This window comes from Megalops cyprinoides, chromosome 20 (assembly GCF_013368585.1).
Source record: "Megalops cyprinoides isolate fMegCyp1 chromosome 20, fMegCyp1.pri, whole genome shotgun sequence".
NCBI classification, from domain to species: Eukaryota; Metazoa; Chordata; class Actinopteri; order Elopiformes; family Megalopidae; genus Megalops; species Megalops cyprinoides.
The window spans coordinates 15,639,416-15,664,151 of NC_050602.1; the positions used below are offsets into that span (position 1 = coordinate 15,639,416).

The 24,736-nt window shown below is 43.0% G+C and overlaps 2 protein-coding genes across 2 annotated transcripts in view; both read right to left on the reverse strand.

Annotated features, from left to right (window-relative positions):
* Positions 1 to 1,847: 1,847 nt before the first annotated feature.
* LOC118795873 (protein ECT2-like) lies at positions 1,848 to 18,030 on the reverse strand. The gene is made up of 24 exons (XM_036554629.1): positions 17,910 to 18,030; positions 17,642 to 17,721; positions 16,448 to 16,531; positions 15,384 to 15,566; positions 14,696 to 14,785; positions 13,915 to 14,022; positions 13,125 to 13,198; positions 12,355 to 12,485; positions 11,456 to 11,571; positions 11,017 to 11,079; positions 10,467 to 10,689; positions 9,141 to 9,262; positions 8,585 to 8,704; positions 8,416 to 8,484; positions 8,080 to 8,190; positions 7,402 to 7,498; positions 7,055 to 7,136; positions 6,811 to 6,889; positions 5,971 to 6,090; positions 4,982 to 5,120; positions 3,912 to 4,066; positions 3,111 to 3,218; positions 2,721 to 2,825; positions 1,848 to 1,937 (listed from the first exon to the last, which is right to left on the reverse strand). Exons 1-24 carry the CDS (start codon positions 18,028 to 18,030, stop codon positions 1,848 to 1,850), a joined length of 2,670 nt encoding a protein of 889 aa, XP_036410522.1.
* Positions 18,031 to 20,730: 2,700 nt separating this feature from the next.
* The window catches only part of LOC118795345 (guanine nucleotide exchange factor DBS-like), a 54,000-nt gene continuing 49,994 nt past the window's right edge, over positions 20,731 to 24,736 (reverse strand). The window contains exon 29 of the mRNA XM_036553769.1: positions 20,731 to 22,346. Coding sequence (XP_036409662.1) covers position 22,346 — 1 coding nt within the window. The 3' untranslated portion in view covers positions 20,731 to 22,345. The remainder of the gene's footprint in view (positions 22,347 to 24,736) is intronic.

Consider the following 24,736-nt stretch of genomic DNA (forward strand, 5'->3'; position numbering starts at 1 on the left):
AAGCAACCTCTGGTCTAAAGGAAAAAAAAGAGATGCTACTAGCAGAAGGCTGGTGAAATAGCGCTGCCTTAAACTGAGGCGATGCCTACAACCGGGAGCGCGGCACTGCTGCGCTCTTCATTACGGCGTTCATCACTTACGTGCCACCGCCCCCGACAGCCCTCTCCCTTCTGTAAACCTTACCCGCTTTCTCGGTGGGGGAGAAGACATTGAGGATGAAAAATCGCAGGCCTTTCCCATTTTACTTTAATCAAAGCTCCAGTCAGAACCATAAAGATCACCCGTCAGAGGCCTCGGGGCAACTAAACCGCGTCAGATTGCTGCTCGGGCAAATCAATATTTCATTGCAGGCGTCTCTATCATTTGCGCGGGTATTGTCCTCTCGGAAGCCTGGGCTACAGCTTCATGCTTTCTCTTCATTACAGCATGAGGAATCCGCGTGACAGACCGAGATTCTGTACAAAGTTCTGGAGTGCCAGAGATGCCTCTGGTTTCTGTTCCACGGGATCAATTATTAGGCTGAATTAATGTGGGTGACCAGGTGGTCACGGCACTCAGTGCTATTTAAAGACCTAAAATCTGCAGGATTGTGGCACTCCAACAATAAAGCTGCCCACCCTTACAGTACAGAATACAGATGACAATCACACATACTAAAAATAAACACATGGTGTGAACACAACTTCACCTGTGGAATCCTGAGAACTTCCTTATCCAAGACTTGTCACCCTGGGGGTAATATATTGAACTAAATGATACGCTATGCCAAGAGGGACCAAAGACAGACTGTAGTGAAGGGTGAGAGCAGTCACCCCACCTGGCCTCTATGGGGTACCAAACTGCAGCTTTGACCGCAATGCCAAAGAGCCAGGCTCGTTGGTATGGCAGTCAGAGCGCATACTCAACCATAGAGACAGCACTCTGTCACATAGACCAATGCTTTATAACAGCTAAAACTTAAAAAAAAAACTCTCCAAACTAGAACTGGCATGAAAGGAAAAAATTAAGCAAAACAACAATATCCCCAAACCACAATGATTCTACTTACCATGGCACCTCAAGTGGCAGCCCAAACAACACAAGCATGGATTTATTCTTTTATTGAAACAGAGTAAAACAGTGAAAAAGGACCTTTCACATATTCTTCACAAATCTGTTGACAATAGCACACAGTTTGCTGTAGTATACAAAGCATGTAATTTGCTTAAGTTTTGAGTGGATACATACTCATATATGCTGGTGTATCAATTGCCTATGATGGTTAACAGGTATTGCACTTAGGACAAAGAAAAAGTGTACATTATAAATACTTTAAAGAACAGTTGACATTTTGGAAAAAATCTGAAGTGACAGGGTATTGTCCACCCCCATTCTTATCAAGTAACCTGTCTAAAACAAGCAGACGTTCTTGATAAATCACGTTATGTCAAGCTTGGTCGTCCCTTTTCTTAAGCTTATAAACTAAAGCAACACGTTAAAAAGCTTTATAAAAGCTTTTTATTTCCTACATGTTAAGACACCGAGGAAAGCAGCAGCCTTGTTCCCACAAAGATGAACAAAAAAATTAACGGTTAGTTCACTGAAAATATAATGCTACATCAACCACACATCAAACACACAGCACAATTTAAGACAAAACACTAGCTGTCAGCTAACGTGATGAGGGCACAAGGAGGGTAACTTTGCAATGACAGACGAAACAGGATTATCTCTCATTTTAAGGCACGATTGCCTGTTGACAGCTCAGGCAGTTGGTATATACACATATCTTCTGTACCATTGTTTGGGAACTGAATAATACATTACTGTCGTAAACAGATACAAGGCTATTGACCCACCCTCCAGTATCATAAGAGGTGACTTGTAGACCGACTGTAACTTAGGTATTTCCTCTCGAACATCGACGGAAGGTCAACCATGGATGGGGAATGGAGAGCCTACAGATGGAGGAGAAAGGAAATGATCGTATTCCACACTAAAGCGGAAAAACAGAGTCTGTACATAAAGGAATAAAAGATGCTTTGTTGCAGATCGTCGTTAACATCAGCAGTGAGCAGAAATGAAAATTCTGAACAAGCCACCCTTGTTCCGGCGCGTGCCACCCAATTATCGTTTTTTGCGTTCCATTTTTAATGCACCTGGAGAGCTATTTAAAAAAAAGTCCAAGGTGGAAATGAATTGTCGTGCTGCAGAGGCAGCGTCTCACGGGATGGGCGCTGTGAAGGAGGAGGTTGTTTCATGCCTGCGGTCTTCAGAAAATAAATAGATTTCTTGTTCTACCGTGGAGCGACTTCGAAATTCCAAAAACGTATGCACAACACAGGAAAAAATAGTTTTTAATAATTTTCTTCCAGAGCCGTGGAACACAAAGCCAGTCAAAATGCTGATTCCAAGGAAGTTAATGAATACCTAGATACACATTGCTTAAGCATTTTTGGCTGTCTAACTTAACACTCAACGTTTTAAAATATAATACAAAATTTTAAAGAAGAAAAAACATATTTTCCTTTCCAGGTTTTACAAGCTCAAACTCAAAAGGACTTTTTAAAAGTACAAATATTCCCCAGTGGTGAGGTGTTTTCTAGATTTGAGCTGATAATTACAAACAACATCTGCTTGTGCTGAGTGGGCAGGTAGCTGTGAGAGACACATGCACACATGCTGACAGATACACACATGCACATGCACAGACATAAACACAGCAAAGGGGGGGAGCTTACAGAAAGGTGGCTCTTGAGTTCAGGGTCGTCAGGGGAGCTGGTGGCCATGAGGGCCCTCTGGATCGCCCGTTTAGGCGTTTTGGTGAACGAAAATGCTCTCGTGACCTGAAACGACCACGCACGCACACACACGCCAGGCCTCTGCTATGATTAAGATCAAGCTCTGCAATGACTCCTGAACACACAGCACCGTGGTCAATAAACGTCCACTTAAAGGAGACAACTGTCTAATTGATTCTCATTGATCTTAAGCAATTTAGTTAGGGTGGATTCACTCGTTTTGATCGGGGGAAGGGAGCCTGTCATTGACCGTTTTGTGCGTTATCATTTTGGACCATCTCAGAATTCAGATTGGCAAAGTGATTCTCATTTCACTTCTGTCCACCTCACCTTTTTTGATGTCTTTTTGATGGCTCTGGACGCTCGACTCAAGGTGCTGTCAACGTCCTTTGTGTTCACTTGGAGGGAGTCAGGATCGGCACACTTTATCAGCACATCCTGTTCAAAATGGAAGGGATAAAATACACAGAGCTGTTAAATATGGTAGACTTTGCTTAGCTTTCAAAATGCAGTTAAGACGCTGATGTCTGGCTCCATGAGCTGCAGGGACTAGTTGGTATTCAAAATGAAGCAGAGCCAATGAAGTAATTAAGCGTCAGGAGGAGTGGTACATATCGCCACCTAGTGGATAAAGCATGAAGAGCGAGGATGCCATATTGTGCAAAACCCAAACCTAGTTATTTATTAGATATTAGCCATACATCTCCTCATATTTCCTCGCTACTGAAATCACATTAAAGACAAGGCCTACAGGGCAGGGAAGAGATGTGCTCAATAATGTCTGAAGTATGAATTTTTAGGCACAATCCTGCTTTCCAATTCCAGGTACAGGGATAGTCAAATTTAAGATGAAGCACAGCGGACATTCGATTAGACTTAGCACAGCAAGAAAGGCCGAATTTACAACCACCACTAAATACTGGCAAGCTTAAAATGACCTGTGTTTTTCAGTCTCAGGCACTGCAGACACAACCTGGGCATAAAACACTAAACTATCAAGAGATAAACAACCTCTCCCATAAAGCAGAACCAGTCGTGTGTGTGTGTGTGTTTGTTCTTGCATGCAGAGGGCTCATCAAAGTGCTCCAGGCCCACGCCATCCCCGTGGGGACCCAGTGGGGGCGCTCTCACCGCGTCGGCCTTGCAGATGGTGTTGGCCACCTGCCGGCACAGTGTCCTAAGCCAGGCCGCCTTCGCCACGTCCTGGGCTGTCAGCTGGAAGCTGAACAGCAGGTGGTCCTGTTCGGTGGGCAGGTGCACCAGCAGGGCGAAGGCGTTCCTGCACTCTGTACTCGAGACACAGACACACCCCAATGGATGTCATTTAAGCTTCGCCCGTCCTTGATCTGTTCACCTCATGCTGGAAAAAATCGCAGGTTGCCCCTTCAAAGAACAGCCGTCGGCAGACAGCAAATACCGAATTCAAAACAGACAGACAGACAGACAGAAATTGCATTTTACAATAGAGGCTTCAGTGAAAGCCGCTTTGACTGTTTGCAGATTCGGCCACAATGTTACCTCTTCAATTGCTTCTTGAATGCTATTTTCACAATTTCCTGTACACTCTGTATACACTTCATCTAAAATCTCTGCATCAGTGGCCTTGTGTTGGTTCTATTCATTTTTTTTTCAGCATTTGCTGTCCATTTCCTAACCAGCGCTATCAGAAGCAACTTTGATGCCATGAAAAAAGGCCCAGCAGACAAGGCATTGCTGATTGACTTTAAGTGGTGCCTGCGTTTCAGAACCATGCCACTTCCCACGCTTTCTTCATGTGAAAGACTGCATGTCCGTCATCGTCCCCCCAACCCCCCCCCCCCCCCCCCCCCCCCCCCCCCCCGATCCAACAGAATCTAGGTCAAACTCAAATTAAACATGCTTTAAAGGCAGTGACTCATGAGATTGCGTTTCATTTTTGCGATGATCTACAGCAAATAAAAATAAAGCCCACTTCAGATGGAGCTCTAGGACCTTCCCATGTAGCAATTTTCCTGCACCACAAAACCTACAGGTCATCTTCAGGCCCTACCCGCTGTCCTTCGTTCCAAAATGGGGAAATTATGATATGAGTACAGCTGCTTGCACATGAACAGCAATGACGGTAGTAGTAGTTTTAATATCTAATATACAGCACCACATTTTAAAACATACCCCGCCCTACTGAGGGAGCAAGACAAGGGGGCTGAGGTGTTCCCACTCACCATCCGTGTCCCGCAGATCCAGTACCCTCCGGATCTGGGACAAGGGCATGAGGGCGACATGCTTGAGCGGGGCCGGGGCGCGCGCCTGGACCAGCGGGCTCCGGAACGTTCCGATCCCCTTGTGCCTCCTCCTGGCGATCTGTGGTGGCGACAGGAGCAACATCACAAGTGGTCATGCGGAGTGCGGTCAGGCACCGGTGCCTCTGTAACAAACCCGAGCGACCGCGCTCGTTAGTGACTGGACCGGACACGTGGTGCTGAACAGGAATCGGCAGCCGGGGGCACGAATGCGGAGGCGCCGACCGGAGATTAATTGAGAAGCGTGGCTTCGATTTTCCACCCCCCTCCCCCCCTCCTCTCCACTCATTACCTGGTGGGCCTGACATCGCTGAATCAGGGGGCTGACACTCTGCCGTTGACTGCTCACCCCTGTCTAATGCAATGCCGCTAATTAGCAGCCAGATAATAGCTGTGTCAGCAATTCATTGTGCGGGCATAAATAATTCACAAAAAAATACACACACACACACAGACTCCACACACACAACTGCGCTGCCCTTCGCGGCTGCGTCTGCACATTGCGCGAGCTGTAAGCAGATGGCCCTCATGGTTTTCGACATCAAAGGGAGTGTTTGAACAAGAGCCAGCGCTGAATGCAGGGCGAGAGTGTCAACTTCAAAAGAGCGGAGGGGATATTTGAATATGACAGTTTCTGACACGTAAGCTTACCAAAGTAATGCCCAGTGTTAACATAACAGGGATTCCCGATCATGCAAGACAGAAGAGCAGGATTACAGCAAAGACCCTGCCCCACTCCCAGCCTATCCCCACTCCTCTTACCAGCAGAGAAGCTTGGTCAGCAGTTTTTTGTCCCCCCATTGTGGCAAAAACATGCAGAATCCAAACAAATTAGTTGAACAAACTGCAACCTGCATGCCTTGCTAACTGGCCATACCCCCCCCCCCCCCCCCCCCCCCCCGGTGCATTACCTCCAGGCAGTCGCTGAACAGAAACAAGGTCACGTGATCCCCGCGGTCACAGGGTTTGTCCCCTAAAGCAACCGTCTCTACCCGCTGGACCAGGCTGCGATGCGAGGACAGGAGGTTTGCCTGTGGAGGGTGTACCCAGAATGCATTTCACTCCCCCACGAAAACAAACAAGGAGCCCCCCTGCTTTGCTCAGGAACAGTGTCAAATCCACCATATCCATCATTACTCGCATCGATACAGACACAGGGAGACTCCGGGAAAAATGAACACATAGGTGGTATGCCCACCCCCACCCCCGCCTCAAATGCCTGTGCTCGTCACCTCCAAAGCCCTTGCAATCATGAGTGTTTATTCGCTGGGAGTACGAAGTTCCACAACAGGATTCAAGAGGCGCACTTGCAAACCACTCAACCATTGCCAGACCATGCTCCCTCATTTTCCTTTATAATCACTTCAAACCCCATTCAAGAGAAAACATTACCTGGCTATCTCAGCCTCAGTCTCTCCACACAAAGCGGCACAGAGCACCGCACATGCAAACCCCAGAGACATGACTACAACTAAGCAAGTAATTAATGTAAACTAATGAAATACAAAGTAGACATTGCAGGGTTTACACATTCACAACAAGGCTATACATTTAGATATATCTGCTTAAGTAGACAGGTGCAGGTGTATAAACTGGAATGCGGGTGTGACCTGCAGTAGAGTGATTTTTAGTGGCTGGGGTCCATTGTTGTCTTAAGGGTAATTGAGAATAAAACAACCAAATATACATTCAATTCCTGCAACATGAAAATATGCACGATACTGATATCTGTATATCTAAGCATAACTTACTGGACAACCATCGACTTCGTAAACAACGTCGAAGATCTGTTTCTGTCCCTCTGTCTTCCTCTTGTCCTCATTTATGTGGCTGAAAGATACCCATTGTCAAATGCAATTAGCTTCCATTATATAACTGCTTGAATAGCTCACGTTGACAACAACCCTAAACATAAAAATCGAGGCTTCCTTTTTCAAAGGGATGCAAGCAGAACGTTTGCAGCGGTATCCACTAAATTTAGCAAGCTGGCCTTACGTCATAACCTCCTTGAGCGATTCCACGGCTTTTTCCAAGGTGACCTTATCGGGATTGTCCTCTGGAGTGTGCTTCTTTATATCTGAGAGCAGGGAGGAGCAACACAACATTTATTCTACCATTGAATTGGGGAGGCAATTTCAAAAACGAAACAGCTAAAGCACCGATATACAGGGAACATAAAAGGAGGCACATACAGAACCCACCCTAAAACTCATGATCACCGGCAAGCATTTCATGATCAATCAGAGGCTTATTAGGGTCGCTGATAAAGGAGCTAGCATGTTTGGAGCCTTCGTGGCTGGCATATAGAGCGCTTCCGATCCACGTGCTGCGGAGAGTGTTACCGTTGAGGAGGAGAACGACGCTTGGCAACCGCTGCACCGGGCGAATCAGCAGCTCCGCCAGCGTCTGTCGCCCACACTCCGGCTTCGCCTGATTGATCTGAAGATAAAAACAAGCCTGCGATGACTCACACACACACCTGTCACCGGCACCACCTCCCCACCTCCACAAACAAGGGAAGAAAAGTCTGCGCAGCAAACATTCCCCCTTCTACTTAATCTAGCCACAGCGCGCTCTGTCCTTTAAATTTGAGCAAGGAGCTCGAGCACGTCACAACGTTCCTTTTTCCTCACCGCACAGTGAGTTCCGCTACGGTGCTGAGAATTCAGTGTTAATTAGTGTTAATTTAAGTGTTGAAAGGGAAAAATGTTATTTTTAAAGAGGCTATATATGAAAAGGCAAAATTGTTAACCAACAGAAATCCCTGAGACACTAAGCTAGGTAGAGTATAATAAGCATGTGAAGTTGTATGGAGAATGACTGATCAGAAACTATTACCATAAGTAGTCCTGATGCACAACAAAGGTCTTGGCAGATTCAACATGCAGATTAAACAACAACTAATACTGAGTCGTAAAAATTGCAGTTATACTGAGTGGTGACCTCCAAGTAATTCAACTGAGCCATTCAGAACAAAGCAGTCACTGAATAGAGCCCAGAAGTGCTGCGATTGTTCGCACCTTCAGGAAGGCGTGGAATCTCGGTTTCTGCCTCTCACATCTTACAATGGTCTCTTTGCTCATCTCAAAGAAGTTGACAAACTGTGGGTAAGCCTTAACCAAGTCTTTGGACTGAAACAAAAAAGGAAAAATGTTTTCACAAAAGCAGTTGTAATACAGTTAAAAAAAAAGCTTACCACTGGTGTTAACTATATTTTATTTTGAATTTTTAAATTCAAACTATAAAGCCCTTATTAACGGTGAGATTACTCAAACTGCACACAAAAATGAACAAAGAACAAACAGCTGTAAATAAGCTGACAGACATAGTTTACATCAACATGTCATTCCACTTACATATTTGAGAATGATATCGCCAACACTTTTCTCCTCCGACCAGTTAATGACCAGCTCTTCCAGATCTGCCTAGCAAATGCATGTAACAATTACAAACACATCCAAGTTAATATGACTATAATTAAAACATTGTTTCATTTACTTTGAATGTTGGATAACCCCTGCTTACCTTTATCCTTGTATGTACTTCATATATATCTGGGATGCTACCAAAAATGGTCTTGATTTCCTCTTGAGCCAGAATTGGACCTCCAACTAGTCCCTCTTTCTCCAGTGGATACTTAAACAGCTAAAGGGAAGAAGCATTTTAGACAATTTTCCAAACTTTAAAATAAGAAGCTTTTTACAATTTATAAGTGTATTGAGATTAGGAGGAGGAAGTGTTTATAATGGCACAAAACTGCTGTGTCACAACACTGTGCTGCACTGAACATTTGGGCCCATCACATGTTGCTCTAGCATCACTGTCAGCTCGTTCAATGCGGGTCTTGTTGGGCAAGCAGGGCTCCGCGGGCTGTCGAACCAAGCATGGCCAAAAGAACACAGAAAAGCACTGGGAAGCGTCACCCCGAGACGCCATCGATGAGCCTTCGGGCGGCTGTGTCCCCGCCTTCAGATGGAATCCATCTCCGCCACCCCAAGGACCCCGAAAGAGACGGATATCGACTCGCTGAATAAACTCTCCCGCTCTCGGCTGGCCAGAGGCGCCAGCCCGGCCCGCCCACCTGTAGGATTGTTGTGAGGATGCCCACGTAGTTGCTCTCAGTCTGGTACAGCTCCTTGGAGACCTGCCATCTCGCTGACGGCTTCGGGGGGGCCCCCACGCTCTTCAGTGGCCTGGACAGTTCTGAGACAGCAACAGCCGACAGTGCGTGAACACAAGGTAAACGCACTGGGGTGTTTGAAAAGGACTAAAATACACCTGGGCTTCACAGCGCAGTTCAATAAAGGATAAATAATAAACACAGACATTTCTATACTTTATGTTTGTCAATGCCTCATAACTGTTATACCCATGGTGCACTGCCAGAGTAAACCCCTTGTAATGATTCTCACTGAGCTCTGTGAGGCCTCACTACTGTATATAACACTGAATTATTTATTTGCTTAGCAGATTCCTTTATCCAGGATTACTCATATATCCCCTCCTTGCTGCTAATGACGTAACTGGAGCTAAGAAGCTCAAAAGTGTTGCTTAAAGACACCTGGAGGAAGTGGATATGTTTTGGAGGAAACAGACAATGAAATATTCAAGCATTCTGAACAATGAAATATTCTCCATGCATAAACCATATATTCCTATGCTAAGACTAAGTCTGCAATCTGTATGGGCATCAGATTCTTCCTCCTATTGACTTGCAGCAACAGCTCTGAACCAGTGGAAATCCTTCACCACTGCATTTGCTAAGTAACTGGCAGCCACTTCACCTGCTGGGCATGTGAAAATCCGCAACGATTTAGACGGACTCTTGTGGTTCCCCGAGGTCTAAATCATGGATGGTACAGAGACTGCTTTTAAATGGATGTGTCCGTCATTCTACTCTGACCCTCCTCTGAGATCTGACCTGGACTCGGTAACACTGAAATGCCCAACGTGTCTGAAGAGTCACAGCCATCTGAGTATGCTCGTGCTACCAATCTCTACCTGTCTGACCTTATCTTCCTCCTCCTCACATTCCTCCTCTTTTGTCTTCTAGCAGGCCTGGCCAGGACTTTTCCTTTACCTGCTGTCTAGGTTCTGCTGCATTACATGTTCTGTAATTGGGAAAAAATACTGACCAGTCTAAGCACTATTAACCTCTGAGGGACTATTGAGACTTCCTTCTAGCCTTGAAAGCCATCAGCAACTGTCTATTCAGTTAAAGGCAAGTACTCTAAACAAGATGAACAACGTGACCTCAGAAATTAACCTCCTTTTATTATTTCATTCCTGTTGCGTTGTTGAAGATAAAAACAGTCCTGTTGTGTCAGTGTTGGCTGGTGGACATAAGTGGAAGACTAGATACTGCGCCCTGCCAATAGCAGTTCACCTCTCCCTTTTCCAGCCTAACCTCCAGGAGATTTTCCGGACTCAGGCGTGTTGGAGATGTCCAGCAGGGAGCCTATGGATGCCGGGTGCTCCCCTGACGGCCTCTTGCGGGGAGGGAAGGGGGAGATCTCCGTCTCTTTGGTCAGCTGGGCCAGCGTCTCCCTGAGGCGCCGTTTCTTGTGGTGGCTGTAGGGCGTGCTGAGGGACAGCAGGGACACGCACTTCTGCATGGCAGGGCCGTCTGGCTGAGAGAGACAGGCTTCATCATTACATGTAACTAACTACATGTAACTATAATGACAACTTACTGTGCAACTTGGGTCACATTACATTATTATTTAACAGATGCTGTTATCCAGAGCGACTTACATTGGTTGCAGTTTTTTTTTTTACAATGTTATCCATTTATACTGCTGAATATTAACTGAGGCAATTATGGGTTAAGTACCTTGTTCAAGGGTACAAAACATTAAGATCAAAGTCTTTGGTATATTAACCAAAGAACAGGTTTTGCTATTTATTTGTATGAGGTGACAGGCTTGACATCTTCACAAAAGACCTTTCTTTTTTACCTTTTCATATAAATACATTGATTCTCCTGCTCTGCCATCCATCTGTATACTTCCCCAGAACCACTATAACGAGGAGAGTCTGGTAAGTAGGGAAATTTCACATATTATCGCCTCAAACATCCAGAAGAAAGACACAGAAGCTTTTATGGAAATGTATTATATGCAAATAAAAATTTGCAACAGAAAGTAGTGAGACACATTGAAGTGGTAACAAGGACAAGTGGGCATATTTGTTGAAGTGAAACAAATTAAGTGAACAACTCTTTAAAGACGAAAATGACTTTTGTAAATGAAACCTTGAGACAAAGCAATTCTTAGTTTAATTCGAATACACTGACCTAAAAATACAGAGGAATGCCTCTCAAATCACCCATAGTAAGCTGGGTAGGGGATGTAGAGAGCTTTTTCCAGCTCCGATTACAGAAAAGCTATGAATTACCTCCTGCTTTACAATGTACAATCTTTTTGGTGGCAAGAGAGGAAGCTCTTTAACAGAGTTGTCCTCTACTACCAGGTGGGTGCACTTCTCATCTCCGACATCCAAGAAACGGCCACCTTATCAAACAAACACACACAAAACACTTATCAAAAAACACAAAAACAATTATGGCAAATCTTTCTTGCACTAAAAAGTATTATAATAATATTACATTATTAAGTAGCTTGCTCATGGGTCCAAAAGCAGAGCTGTACCTGGGGTTTAAACCAGCAACACTGTGATTACAGTTTGGGTTCCTGAAATACTGCTCTTCCACACCAATATTTTCATGGAAAAAACTGAAAGTAATCTTCCTGGGATTGTCAGGTGAAGATGCTAACTTGGAGGGATCCACTCCAAATAAAACCCTTTGAATCTGATTTACTAAGAACACTAATTAGGGCCACTATTTTGCGTGCAATTAAGAAATTTGCACATGCAATGGTTTTCACTCTTTGCAGGTAATTTGCTAAAAGTAATTATGTAAATGATGACAACCACAAACAACTGGATTTAAATATGGGCCATCCCTTTGAAAAAAAAAACAAACTGCACTTGCTTGAAGCTTTGGTAAATCACATTAGTTGTTTCACAATAACCCAATGGTATTTTCTCCTCACGCTATTTTACCCTTTCCCATAGGAACACCTACAATTACACATTCATCCACGTGGACTAGCAAAAAGCCACAGTTCATACATCTTCCACATTTCAGACATGAAAATCACGGTGCACAACATTAGTAGATAAAACCTTGGTGATGCTTTTGCACATACTAAAATGCCTGCAAGCCTTTAGAAAAACAGGCCCTTTGTGTTCATGTGTGCCACCTCCTGGGTGTGTGCTCACATAAACCATACCATGCCTCAGCGTCCTCTCCTCCATGTTCTTCCTCTCTTCCTCAGAGAAGCCCAGGAAACTGAGCACGCAGTCTTGGAAAGGAGGGACTTTGAATTCATTGCGGAACTCCTCGTCTCCCGCATTGAAGTCCCTAAGAGAAATGAAGCCTGTGTCACAGACTGTTTGATAAAATTGAGAGTTAAATGAAGAGAAACGGGAATAATGGAGACTGTATAAGGTTTACTGTAGCCATAGGGAGCGCTCTCTTATCCTACCGCTTTATAATTTGCCCTAAAGTTTGTCAAACTACTTCAAGGAAAAGTTGTTTTTTCCCAATATCTGCACAGCGTTCTGAGCTTGATGATTGACATGGCAAAATGTACAAAAGATGGGGAAAAAAAACACACTTGCTCAAAATGTTAAGCGTAAGGACAAACAGTGAAGGGACTGAACTGCTAAGTGACTGGGCCTGAATAGATGAATGTTTTTCCAACATGATGCCCGCTTTCTGATGATCTGACTACTGTGCGGCTATTGTTCTTCTAGCCTTGTAAGTTGCTGTGGATAAGAGTGTCTGCCAAAAAGATTATAAACAATAATAACAACATTCAGACAGGCTTTTCAGTCTTTTTCAGGGCTCACAAGCCTCCTGATCAAGGTTACGGACAGAAAAAACAAGACAATAACCAGCAGGGCAAACAGGACTGAGACAGCTTACCTCTGTTTTCAATGAATAGTTTTCAGAAATATCGCATAAACAAACTGGCTTCGACACAGACGCCACACTTACACCTTGTCCCTCTGTTCCCAGGAGTTATGGATCCAGTCTGGGGTAAGGATTGGCGTGCCCATACACACCGCCAGCTGCCAAAGAGACAACGGCCGTTTACCAAGTCACTTATAACACTCACAGTACTGTTGGTCTTCAGTGTGACTCAACTTTGTGGACACATAATTAGCTGCATGAGAAGCATGTAAAAGAATTTCAACACCAAGCGCCCCACGCGCTACGTTTTCTTTGCAGAGATTGGAGACGCCCTACATCTTTACAAAAGTGCCAGATCACAAACACAAGAAACAAAAGAGGGTTTTCACGTGAGCGACAACTCTGCATGAGGAACAGCATCTTTAGCCAAGGTAAAAAAAAAAAAAAAAAAAGTTCACTTCTTTTTTTAGACCCGGCTCCCTTTGAAAATGAGGGCGCGTTCCGGCAAAATGTAAAACACACCAGAGCTGAGTGGAGCTACGAGGAGAGCGGAAGACAAAAGTGCACAAACGAAAGAATGAAAGGAGTCCTCTCATCTAGGAAACCTCTCAGAAGAGGAAGCCCAACAGGAGACTAAAGAAGCCCCGGGAGCACAACCTTCAGAGCACAAGCACTTTGGAGACACACACTGCTCCGCACCTCCACTCAAGGCATTTGATCATCATCCAGTATGCACCTGATAAAGTACGTTTGGAGAAGTTCTGCTAAAGCATATGAAAAAGCCAATGCTACAAACACACCACTGATGCTTTATTCTTCAAATAATTGATTATAGAGTGAACCTGTGCTTGTCACTTCAACGTTGCACGCTCACCCTGTACTTCTCTCCGTGAGTTGAACATGCTATGAGGTGGGTGACTTTGGAGCTGAAGTCCTTGCGAATGGTGCCCCCCATGTGATGCACCAGGCTGACCAAAGTCACCTGCAGAACACAGTGGTGATGAAAGCAATCTAGTTAGATTCTGTGATAAAACTATGAAACCCCAAGGAAATATTTTGGTTGAACACACTAAACATCTGCCACTTCAGGGATGTCATTCTAATACCGGTCCATGCTACACATTCTGTCTGCTTGGCAGAACAACAGCAATGGAATAGCCTAATGCTGCCTGTTGCTATGGAAATGTTGTAGCATTTCCCTCAGAATTATAGAACTGTCAATGCTTCTGGCAGCTGTCAGCCTTAGACTGATGAAATTATTCTAGTAACATTTAATCTATTAATTCTAACATACATGTAATTATACATATATGTATACAACTGGGGAAATTTTTTTTTATTTTTCATTTTAAAAAAGCTACAAAGGACTATAGAAAGACTACATTGGGTCATTTGGATACCACTGTCGTGTAACCCAGACAATTCTGAAACCTGGGCTCATTCTGATATGACCAAACCATTCGCTTGGTGTGTCTCGGTATGGCCAATGGTGCACTTTCCCTGATGTTTAATGAATGGAAAAATAACTGAAAGATCACAAAATGATAATTACTCTGAACAGACCCTGGGGACCCTTTAATTTAAATCGATCGATGCTGCAATCAGAGTCTTCCAAAAGGCACAAGGGCAAGCTAGCGTGTCAGAAGCAGACTTACAACTTCCTCTTTCTTACGAAAGCCGGTGAAGCAGAGCACGAGGTTCAGCATGGTGGTGGAGTACAGTGGTCGAGAGGAGAAGGGCAAAGGCTGCAACACACAAACAAAGCAACCGTGGAACTAAGCACTGCCTGGAGGGGTTTCTGTCCTAATAAAAGACCTTTCAATGACATTTCTGGTATGACGGGGGGATCAAAGGCCACATTTTAAAAACAAAGTCGGGTTGCTACTGACACTGTTACCAGTTGAAATGCATAATACTTTCCTCCCCGAATCTGACGCTGCGCCTTGTTCGGCATTCAGAGTCCATTATAAAAATCTTACACTTTGAGCTGTGCGTGCTTATGTCCAGTTTACATGGCTTTTCCCAGCTGTGCATTGCTTTCTCTTAACCTGAAATCTGCAACTTCAGATTATGGTGGCAGTCATGTTCTTGGCTCTGCTGGAATCTAAACTTGGAGCAGTTTCTCTGCTTTGACAGTGATGAACAAGATCTTTTGGGTTTAATTCTAACAATCCAAACCCTTCTGAATCACATTTCGGGGTATCATCTGCATTTCGCCCCCGTCCCGTCATCTTAGCCAGCGAAGCTTAGTACACAAAAACAAGTCAAAACTCAAGAGTCAGAAATAAAATAGGTATATTTAAAAATAATCTCCGTTTTAAAAAGATTTGCAACCAATTTTACCTCCTCTCTAGCCGCGCAGTATCGAATGAGTGGCGGACCCACGATTCGGTTATCGTTCTTGTACAAGTAACTGTAGTCAGGTGACCGAAAGTCCGTCAGCACAAAGACTGTCTCAAACTCGGTGTTCTCTCCATCTCCAAACTCCCTCACGTTGTCCGTCTTAATGCAAGGCACATTAATGTCCTGGACAAAAGAATAGTGCAAAGTAAGAAAGCAGATTACAGCCTTATGACTGAAACAAATATCCAAGTGTTCCAACCATACACAGTCATTTATGAAGCTCAGAGTTACGAGGTCAAGACACATTGAACAGTGACAGAAAACTCATGATATAATTAAAGGCAGCCTGAGTTATTCAATTATACAATAAAAACCAGGGTAATCGTGTGGTTGGACACAACAAGAAATTATACCTTGATTATTGTGTGATTAGTACCTCCAACTGAACGCATTCTAAGAGGCTCACTTTAAAATATTTGGATTATTTTCCTGGACACTTCACATTAATTTCAAGTCCCGTATTTGCATGCATACTGTACTCTGTTTTCAGACATATTATGTGCTACCTTTACAGCATGCACAATGCTATAGACTACCAGAGTACACAAAAAAAAATGCAGCACAACCTGTCTGCCCAACCCCCCCCCCCCGGTTTCCACCAATAACTGAGACAAAGAAACTGGACCAAACTTCTCAAAGTGCTCATTCAAGTGAATGAACAGGAGTTCAAGATAAGCCTTTTGAATTCTAGAAAAACAGGAACTCTAACCTTGTGAATTCTGCTAGAAATGAATGAGTTTCTGCACATTTAGATGTGAGGACAAGATGGTACTTTTCAGAGTAAAAGTCCAAGAGGTCAAAGTGAACAAAAAGCACAAAATGAAGGCATAATTTATTTTGTCAGAAATGTTAACTCTGGTCACTAGGTGCTAGAAAATAATGATTAATAGTGATAAGGACACACAGAATTAATACCAATTTCCTTTCACTTGCCCATGCAAATTCTGCCTAAGATTCTCTTTAAGCATGCAACTGAAGACTTGAATCCAGAGACACAGGCCTACCATATTAACTATTGATTTGATCAACTCAGTGCCTGGAACTCCTCCTTTAATCTTTACCACAGGGACCTCCATTACTTTGATGGCCTGCAAGAACAAAGGATATGATATGGTGCGTTCAACAGAGAAAAGTACTTGAACAGGCACAGTGCAGTCACATAAGTATTGTTAGTATTTAAATATTTCTTACAGGGAACATGGACTTCAAACAGATGCAAAACTTATGACTCAGGGAAAATCTTTTGCTAAATTAATAAAGCTCAGAGCTAGAGGGGACGTTTTGGTGAGTCATTCGACAGACACCTCCCTCTGCTCAATTCAATAATCTTCTACTGACGAGTGGCATCTGAAATGGATCATTTAAAGCCTTACTAAGCCACAAGCTTCGGCTGTCCAGCATGAGATGGTTTTGTCAGAGTTCCGTGTCACTGTGGCCCCTCCCATATTCCTCTCTACACCCTCACTACACTGTGCACTCAGGGCAGCAGATATGACTGGGCTTTGGCAGAGCAGGTGGCGTGGAATTGCAGTGAAGTACCTGGGCTTGTTACCCAGAAATTACCGGTTTTATTCCCACATGGGGCAATGCCACTGTAGCCTTGAATAGGATACTGTACCTGAATTACTTCAATCAAGCTGTATAAATGGATAATATACAATATGTGACATATCTAAGTCACCCTGGACAAGGGCATCTAATACATAAATCTATAAATAAATCATTTAAATCCCCCATTGCCCTTTTATTCTAACCAAAGAAAAGATTTAGGCTTCTCCTTTTAAGACATAATCTACATCTCTGGAAAATTCTGGACAAATGTATGTTATAATGCTTATGTGAAATCTTACTCCAAGTACACTTGCAGATTCTAGTTTTCTATGTGCAGGGAGAAATATTGTGGTTTATCATGCTCTCACTGAATGGACCTACTGAAGTGATGATACCCTGGACCTATGAGGTCATCCGCAGACAAATATTACTGTGGTCACCAACCTCGCCTTGGGATTGTCCAGCAAACCAGACATTTCTGTCTAATCTTTGAACACATTTACAGAGTGCCTTCCTCCAATTCACAAGGACAGGGACACGCCTTAAAGAGGCATTAAGACAGAAAATACCAATAATGTTCCCCAACCCCTACCAGACATGAATTATGCATTTTTATCTATTAAATATTTATTGATCTGTGCCTTTACCTCCAATGTTTTCACAAGCTCTTCATTGCTTCCAGCATCTCCAACAAGTACAACTCTGGTCTTGACTTGCGGCAGACAATCTGCAAGCAGATTGATCATCAAAGCTTAGTGAATCACACTATATAGACCATATAAAGCATATATACACGGACCCACTTCAATAAGCACTTTCTGTGTGTGGGTGTACAGAAAAATCACATTCTCAACAAATATTCCCTAATATTGACGTTTTCAAAAGAGGTTCACTGGCTGAAGAGTCTTTAGCTACCGTCTGCGTCATCTGGTGTTAAGCCCCGAAACAAATGGTCCTTGGACGTATCTAGCATCCTGGAGTCGCACACTGAAGACTCCACCAGCAGACTTTGGGTTACTGCACTGCTACCAGCCATAGCAGCGTTTACTCCGGCCCTGTGCTGAAGAAGACATTATGTATTAAAATAAAGTCAGAACCACAAGGAAATGATCTTTGAAGTCCGCTAATAGCCCCAAAATACTTATTTTAAACATCTCTTTATTGTGCTAGAAGTAGTTCTGGATAAGAGTGTCTGCTAAAAATGCAATGTAATGTAAACAGAAATAGATGCTCTTCACCGGACAGCGCTGCCCTCTGATTATTACATGCGAATATAAATATTAATAGCCCTCCTATATTGAACTTCTCCGAAGCAATTGCATTTCTATGTACATTTCAGTATTTCTGATATCTAGAAGACAAAAGGTTTACATTTTTAGCCCCTGACACGGCTAATTAAAAACATAAATCATGTTTATAGATCACAAGAATTTACACACCGCTCCCTACTGCAAAACTAATCCTTTTCTATCTCAGTTGGTCCTTAAAATAAATGATCTACTCTGCTAAATATTGTGTACCAACAACTTACTGGCTAGTTTCTAGCTGGCTGAATACGAAATATTACTGCCATTGATTATAGATCGGACAAGCACATGCTAGACCGATGGATAAAGTGTCTTATTCGCCATTTCCCACTAAACCAGATGAATGAGGAAATGTCACAGCTGATTGACTCGTTTGCTAACAAGCTGTGTGATCTTGCAATGTACCTGAACGCTGAAACTGAAACGCTGCTACAGTCAGGATCTAGCAACCTGTAAGATTGACAACAGGTGATGATAAAACAGTTCCCCACGTCGATACATTAGTGTCAGAAAGAAATTTGCTATGCCGCAGTCTTACAACTTTTGATGAAACGCATCTTTACCGAGCACGCACAACTCACCAAGGAAACCACAGGAAATGCACCAGCGAAGTAAAAGCGTAGGACCCGTCAGCAGCAGACGAGTGACCAGCTAGCACTGGGTTGCAAGATAGCAAACTAGAAAGTTAGAGACCCTTTATCAATGAACTGGTCAATGAACGTAAACTCAACACTGATACTGAAACAAAACTCCGGCGGAAGTGTACAACAGAAATCCATAATTCAATCGTAAACCTCCATTTCCTCCATCACTTTTCTCCATATACACTAACTAGCCGGCTTCAGCAACATTCAAAATCAAAGCAAACCTCCGAAGGTTTAAGTTGATTGGGGGAAGAATGGTGAGCATGGCGGAAGTAGCGCGGCCACAGATGTCATTGGCTGGATCTTCAACACAGAGGGCTGTACATGTAGAAAGGAATGCTGTAGGCTGTAGCGTCCTGCTGTGACATTCCAAGTGCAACGTTCCGGCTTTATTCTGCACTATCCGCCGTAAAATACAATTCTGCCTACTATAAAAATACAATATGTAATAGTCTGAAATAGACAGCAGAACCTCTGTAAATCGGAAGGTTATGGGAAAGAACAATCAATGTCCAAGGAACATATTTCAGTAAGGTTATTTCAGCGATCAAAGCCATTAACTGAGGTAACATTAGTTTTTTGAATCTGAAATTGATATCAGTTATGTTACCACTCATAGCTAAATGTCATGGTGGTAATATGGCCTGTAAAATTTAAGGGGAAGTCTCCAAACTACATAGATAACGTTAGACAGCATAATACGAACAAGCATTGCTGCACGCACTCTCCGTAGCAAGTGGTATTACTTGAAACACGGTTAAAATTGGCTTAGGGTCTCATGACTTTTCTACGACGTGAAGTCGTTGAAATTATATGTACCCGTCACTTCACGTCCAAGTGTATCGTCAGGACCCCGAGGCTCCATCTAACCCAACGCATTATTTCTGTCAAGATCATGAGCATATTTGCGTCCCCAATGTTAACACTTTCTCTTATTCAAAAAACAAAACAGTACTGTTGAAATACAGGGAATTGCGTGTTCTGGGTAGCGCAGTTAAGCGAAACTTTAGCAACAGCTCTGTGTGTTTGGCATGTGCATTATCTAACATACGGGAAAACAGGTTTGAGATCACGTGTGTTTTGAAAAAGGCAGATTGCTTTCGTTGGTATGAATCCAATGTCCCCTGATCCGTCAAAATGCAAGCATTTAAAGTGGGCTTGTGTAATAAGTGGCTTATCTCGGTGTTTCATGCAGAGCAATCATAGATCATGTTGTTCAGTAGATATTAGTATTTTGAAAGTGTGTATCCTACAGGTATGTATTAAGCAGAAGGAAAGCATATTTTCCAGCTTTCAAGTATGCATGAGAGAAATGGTACAGGGGTAAAACAGTTCTGGTGTTGGGCCAGCTAGGTCACCTCTCTCTAGAATTACAGTTTGCCGTGGCCAGCAGGGGGTGCATTGTGCTTTGTCAGATAATTTGACGCCAGAGGCATACCTTTTGAGAACAACGCAAGCGTTTCATACTTTATAGCATGCATTTCTTTCGACCTGTTTTATATGAGGAAAGCAAAGAAAGATTAGTTCCAACCACCTACTGCGAGACAGCATTATGCTGTAAGCCTTACACTAACAGCCTTTCTCTATCAATTGGGGGGAGGTGCTATGGGAAGCCTGGAGTTACAATGATAAATGCAGTCTTATTATCACACCTGAAAAGCACTGATCACCGACAAAACAAACACATAAATACTGCATTTTATTTATACATAGCATTTCTCTATATATTTAAAAATGTACAGAGGTCATATACACATTTTCTTCTTCAATGACATTGTCCTCACATACACAAAATTGCATACATAGTCTAGGATTCATTTTGCTGTGTTTCTAAATTACAATATTGAAAATAAGTTTATTTTAAATACATCTTGATATAAGCAAGAAGCAGCTGAACAATTATGACTAAAGATACTTGGGCTGTACTTGTATTTCTCCTGGTAAAACTTCTTTAATGAACCCTTAGAACACATCACATCTCATTTGAAAACTCCTTTTTCAGGCCCTGACAAACAGTCTTGGGAAGAAGGAGGCTGCCTGACAGGTCCAAAGCAAAACTTCATGTGTGCTTCGTGTTTCATCATATAAAAAGATATAAATCACATTCATTTCTCTGAAATAGAAAATAAAACAAATGACACTGACAGTATGCTTCTTGGTCACAAGTGGCAGAAGTTATCACTAAGTGTACACGTACTTAGCCACCCTAATTCGGTTTTTAAATTCTCAGCTGTTTCACAAGCTGGGGCTATATTTCATCACACTTGTCAAACAATGTTCTGGATCAAGGCTACTTTGACAATAGCCTTAGCTACAGACTTCTTAATATAATGTAAACACTGTCCTGACTGGCAGCCAGTAGAATTGCTAGCTCCTGCCAAAAACAAATAAGCTCTACTAGTTTTGTTATTCAAAAAACAATGTTTTTCATTTGATAAAGTTTGTCATTTAAAAGGTGTCACAAGTCAGACAAAGTCTCAAAAGACCCCCCAGATGTCGTTAAATTGAAATTTGTTTTCTTCTTCCTGTGTCATTATGTTCATTATTGGTCCACAAAATGAGTTCAACACAATGTTCACAAATATACTGGCTATAGAGACATTTCTACTGGCATAGCAGTAAGGTCAGTAGGACAGATCACTCACAGGTCATCTTTACATATAAAGTCTGTCTCCAGATCAGTTCTCTGGTCCTGGTTCCTCTGGTCCCGGTTCCTCTGGTCCCGATATCTGTGCTCCTGTTTCTCTTTGTGATTAGGTCAAGTAATCTCTATGTCCAATCTCTTTTGCCAGCTATATCCCACCCATCTTCTATCCAACAATGATGCCTGCTCTGCTCCAGGGGACATTTTAGAAATACAAGCCAAAGGCATGGCAACACTGCTAATAAAAGCATAAACCCCACTTTAGTCTATGATCCATACTCCTCAGTCAGCGGTGTGGCTTTTAAATGCACTAGGAGGCCAAAGTTGAGTATTAATTTGAGTATTTATGTGAGAAAAATTTGGGTCCATGAATGCGTGGCTGTGACTTGTTCCTTAGCATGGTGTCAGACGCATCTCACTCCTTTTTCTGGGACATGTAATTCTTTATTACTGGTGAGTGCAGCAGCAGATACAGTAGTGTCTTACACTTGCGAGTGGGACTTGTAGTCCTTTGGGCTCCAAATTTAGAGTACAACACCTACAGTAGTGTCCCCCACTCTGAGTAGTGGCAACGCTAGAATGACAGGCAGCATGTAAAGTCTACAGCTGTCTGTGAGGAGATGAGGCTACAGTGAGGACAGAGACGCATCTTGAGCTCAGTGAGCCAGTTTGGTTTCTGTAGCTTTTTTCCCCAGCGTGTCATTCTCCGTGTCCTCCGTGTCTGTTAAAGCGGCAGTGCACATGTCGCTGAAGATATCTGGAAGGGAAAGAGGCAGGAACTGCACTAAATAAACCACACTCACAAGGGGTAAAGGTCTCTGTCTGTGTAGCAAGCAACAGGCATGTGCGGGTTTGCATTTCATCAACAGTAGCAGCGCTCACAATATTTTTCAGCCAGACCAGCAGCATAGCCCAACAGCGACAGTGATCATCAATGAAAAACCAAACAGACTTGCCTGTACCACAATATGCAGGCTGCAAGTGACAAGCGCAACATGCAGAAGGTTTTGCAAGGCATTCATACAAAGAACAAAGCAGTGGCTATACAGATGAACATCTAGGCACATCTGCAGTTTTAGCATTTTTTTTTGCTCAGAGGGACTCGCTAAGTCTTTGTGCAACTGTGGAACACCCACGCAAAATACAGAAACTGTCTTGAGAGTTGTGTTCTAGCAGCTCCAGTTATAAAAAGGCAGTGTTCCAAGCCACCAAGACAAGAAAAAAGTGATTGCTGCCAGGGTAGACTTAGTGGAGAGAAAGACCATGCGACAATGACAGCAATCATGCTCTCTTGTAGTCAGTGGCTTCGGTTTCTCATTATCAGTCTCAGCTACGCTCCGCTACGGTATGCTCAATGCTGCGGCCTCCTGAACCTGCTAAAAGTACCAGTGTTACTGTAAAAGGACCCTCCGTCTGCAGATAGGATTGTGGGTGGAACCATACCGCTCTTCTCTGTAGTAACGTTCTGGGCTAGCCTAAAACATGAAAGAAAGGGCTCGCTTTATAAGAGCCATCAGGGTGTTATTGTTCAACATGACCTGGGAGTGGACAATTGCTGCGTTCCCTTACCTCTAAACACAGTTGAACCATTTATGGCTTTTTAAAAAAAACTAATTGCCGGAGTCAGCTAACAGTGAGTGTGGGATATTTACACTTTTGGACAAAAATGATTTGGCCAGGTTAATCTACAGCAATTTTGTGGAGATCATCTGATCATCCAACAGGTAGATCTTTATATAAATATTTAGAGATTTCAGGTTTCTCAGAGGCACTGTATATGTGCTATCACTGATATGTGTCTAAGACAAAGAACTGTAATTTTCTTATGACTCTGCCTCCCTTCAACCATCACAGTCCTTTTATGGAAGTGCGTTCAATGGTCAAGTTGGGCGTACTGTTTATCATCTTCTCCACCCTAAGTCTGGCCGCACGCAGAGCATGCATTTGATCTCCCAGCTGTCTGTGCGCTTTAAGTGCTGCCAATTGGGCTATGCTGGAAGAAATCACTTCCAGCACTGACTGCATGCTGGGCTGGGGCTAATGCAATAACCGAGTTTAACAAGCGTGCCGTCCTTGTTTCTGATTAAAAGACGTTGCCTGTACTGCAGACAGCATTTTGAATTTCCTTATCCTCTAACCGGAGTGAAGTGGTAAAGCAAACACCTTAGAAACACTTGCTCAACGTATGACAAATACTGTCATAAAAACAGTATTTAATATTTAAACACCCACACCTCCATGGCAAACAGATGCCGTTGTTGGCTCATTTCTTTATTCAGTGTACATTTACTTTACAGTATTGAAAAGCAAGGACAGAAAACAAATACTACTAAAAAGAACTCATTGGCCCTGGAGTAGCGCTCATTCATACAACAGGCTAACTAAATTATTCATATTTTTAAAGGCAAGCTTACTCACTACCACATTTTTACATTCTGTCGATGAGAGGACATGTAATAGCTTTGTTTAATGCCTACCCCCAGGGATGTCAATGACTGAAGGTGGTTATTAAGATGATATATGAGGGAAATGATAAAATATGAGCAGATCCAAAGGATTGACGTAGTAGGCATTAGTCACCTCACATGCACTGGCAGTAGTGAGAGCTAAGCCTCTCATCCACTGGTGTTCACAATGCTGTCAAGTGTGTGGCTGTTTGTTTACAATTGCTGCTTGGAAACATTCAGAGCATGGAAACACATCTATGCTCAAAAACATTCAGTTTTATTATCCCGATAATCTTATTTCAAGCACTGCAATATGTCTATTGAAATATACATTTACCTGCTTGAAGAAGCGTAGGGAAAATGAGTATTCATGCAACAAAACTGAATGTCCTCCCCTATTATCCCAAAATGAAAAGTAGTGCTAATGCCTGGAAAAACCACTTGGCTAAAAGCAGCATCCGAATCTGTAATGACCCTTATCTTTCAGTCACTTCATTTGGTGGGTTTCTGGGTGGCTGTCTCTCTAAGGCCATGATTCAGTCTAGTCCTATTGTATTTGTGTCCTAACACAAGCATTACTATTATTATTTTTTTTTCTTACACATCAACTTAAGTTCAGCGGTCATGGAAATAACAGAACGCTGTGTGACAAATGAAAAGGTGATGCTTTCCTGACTCTATAACCGAAAGTTAAGAACAG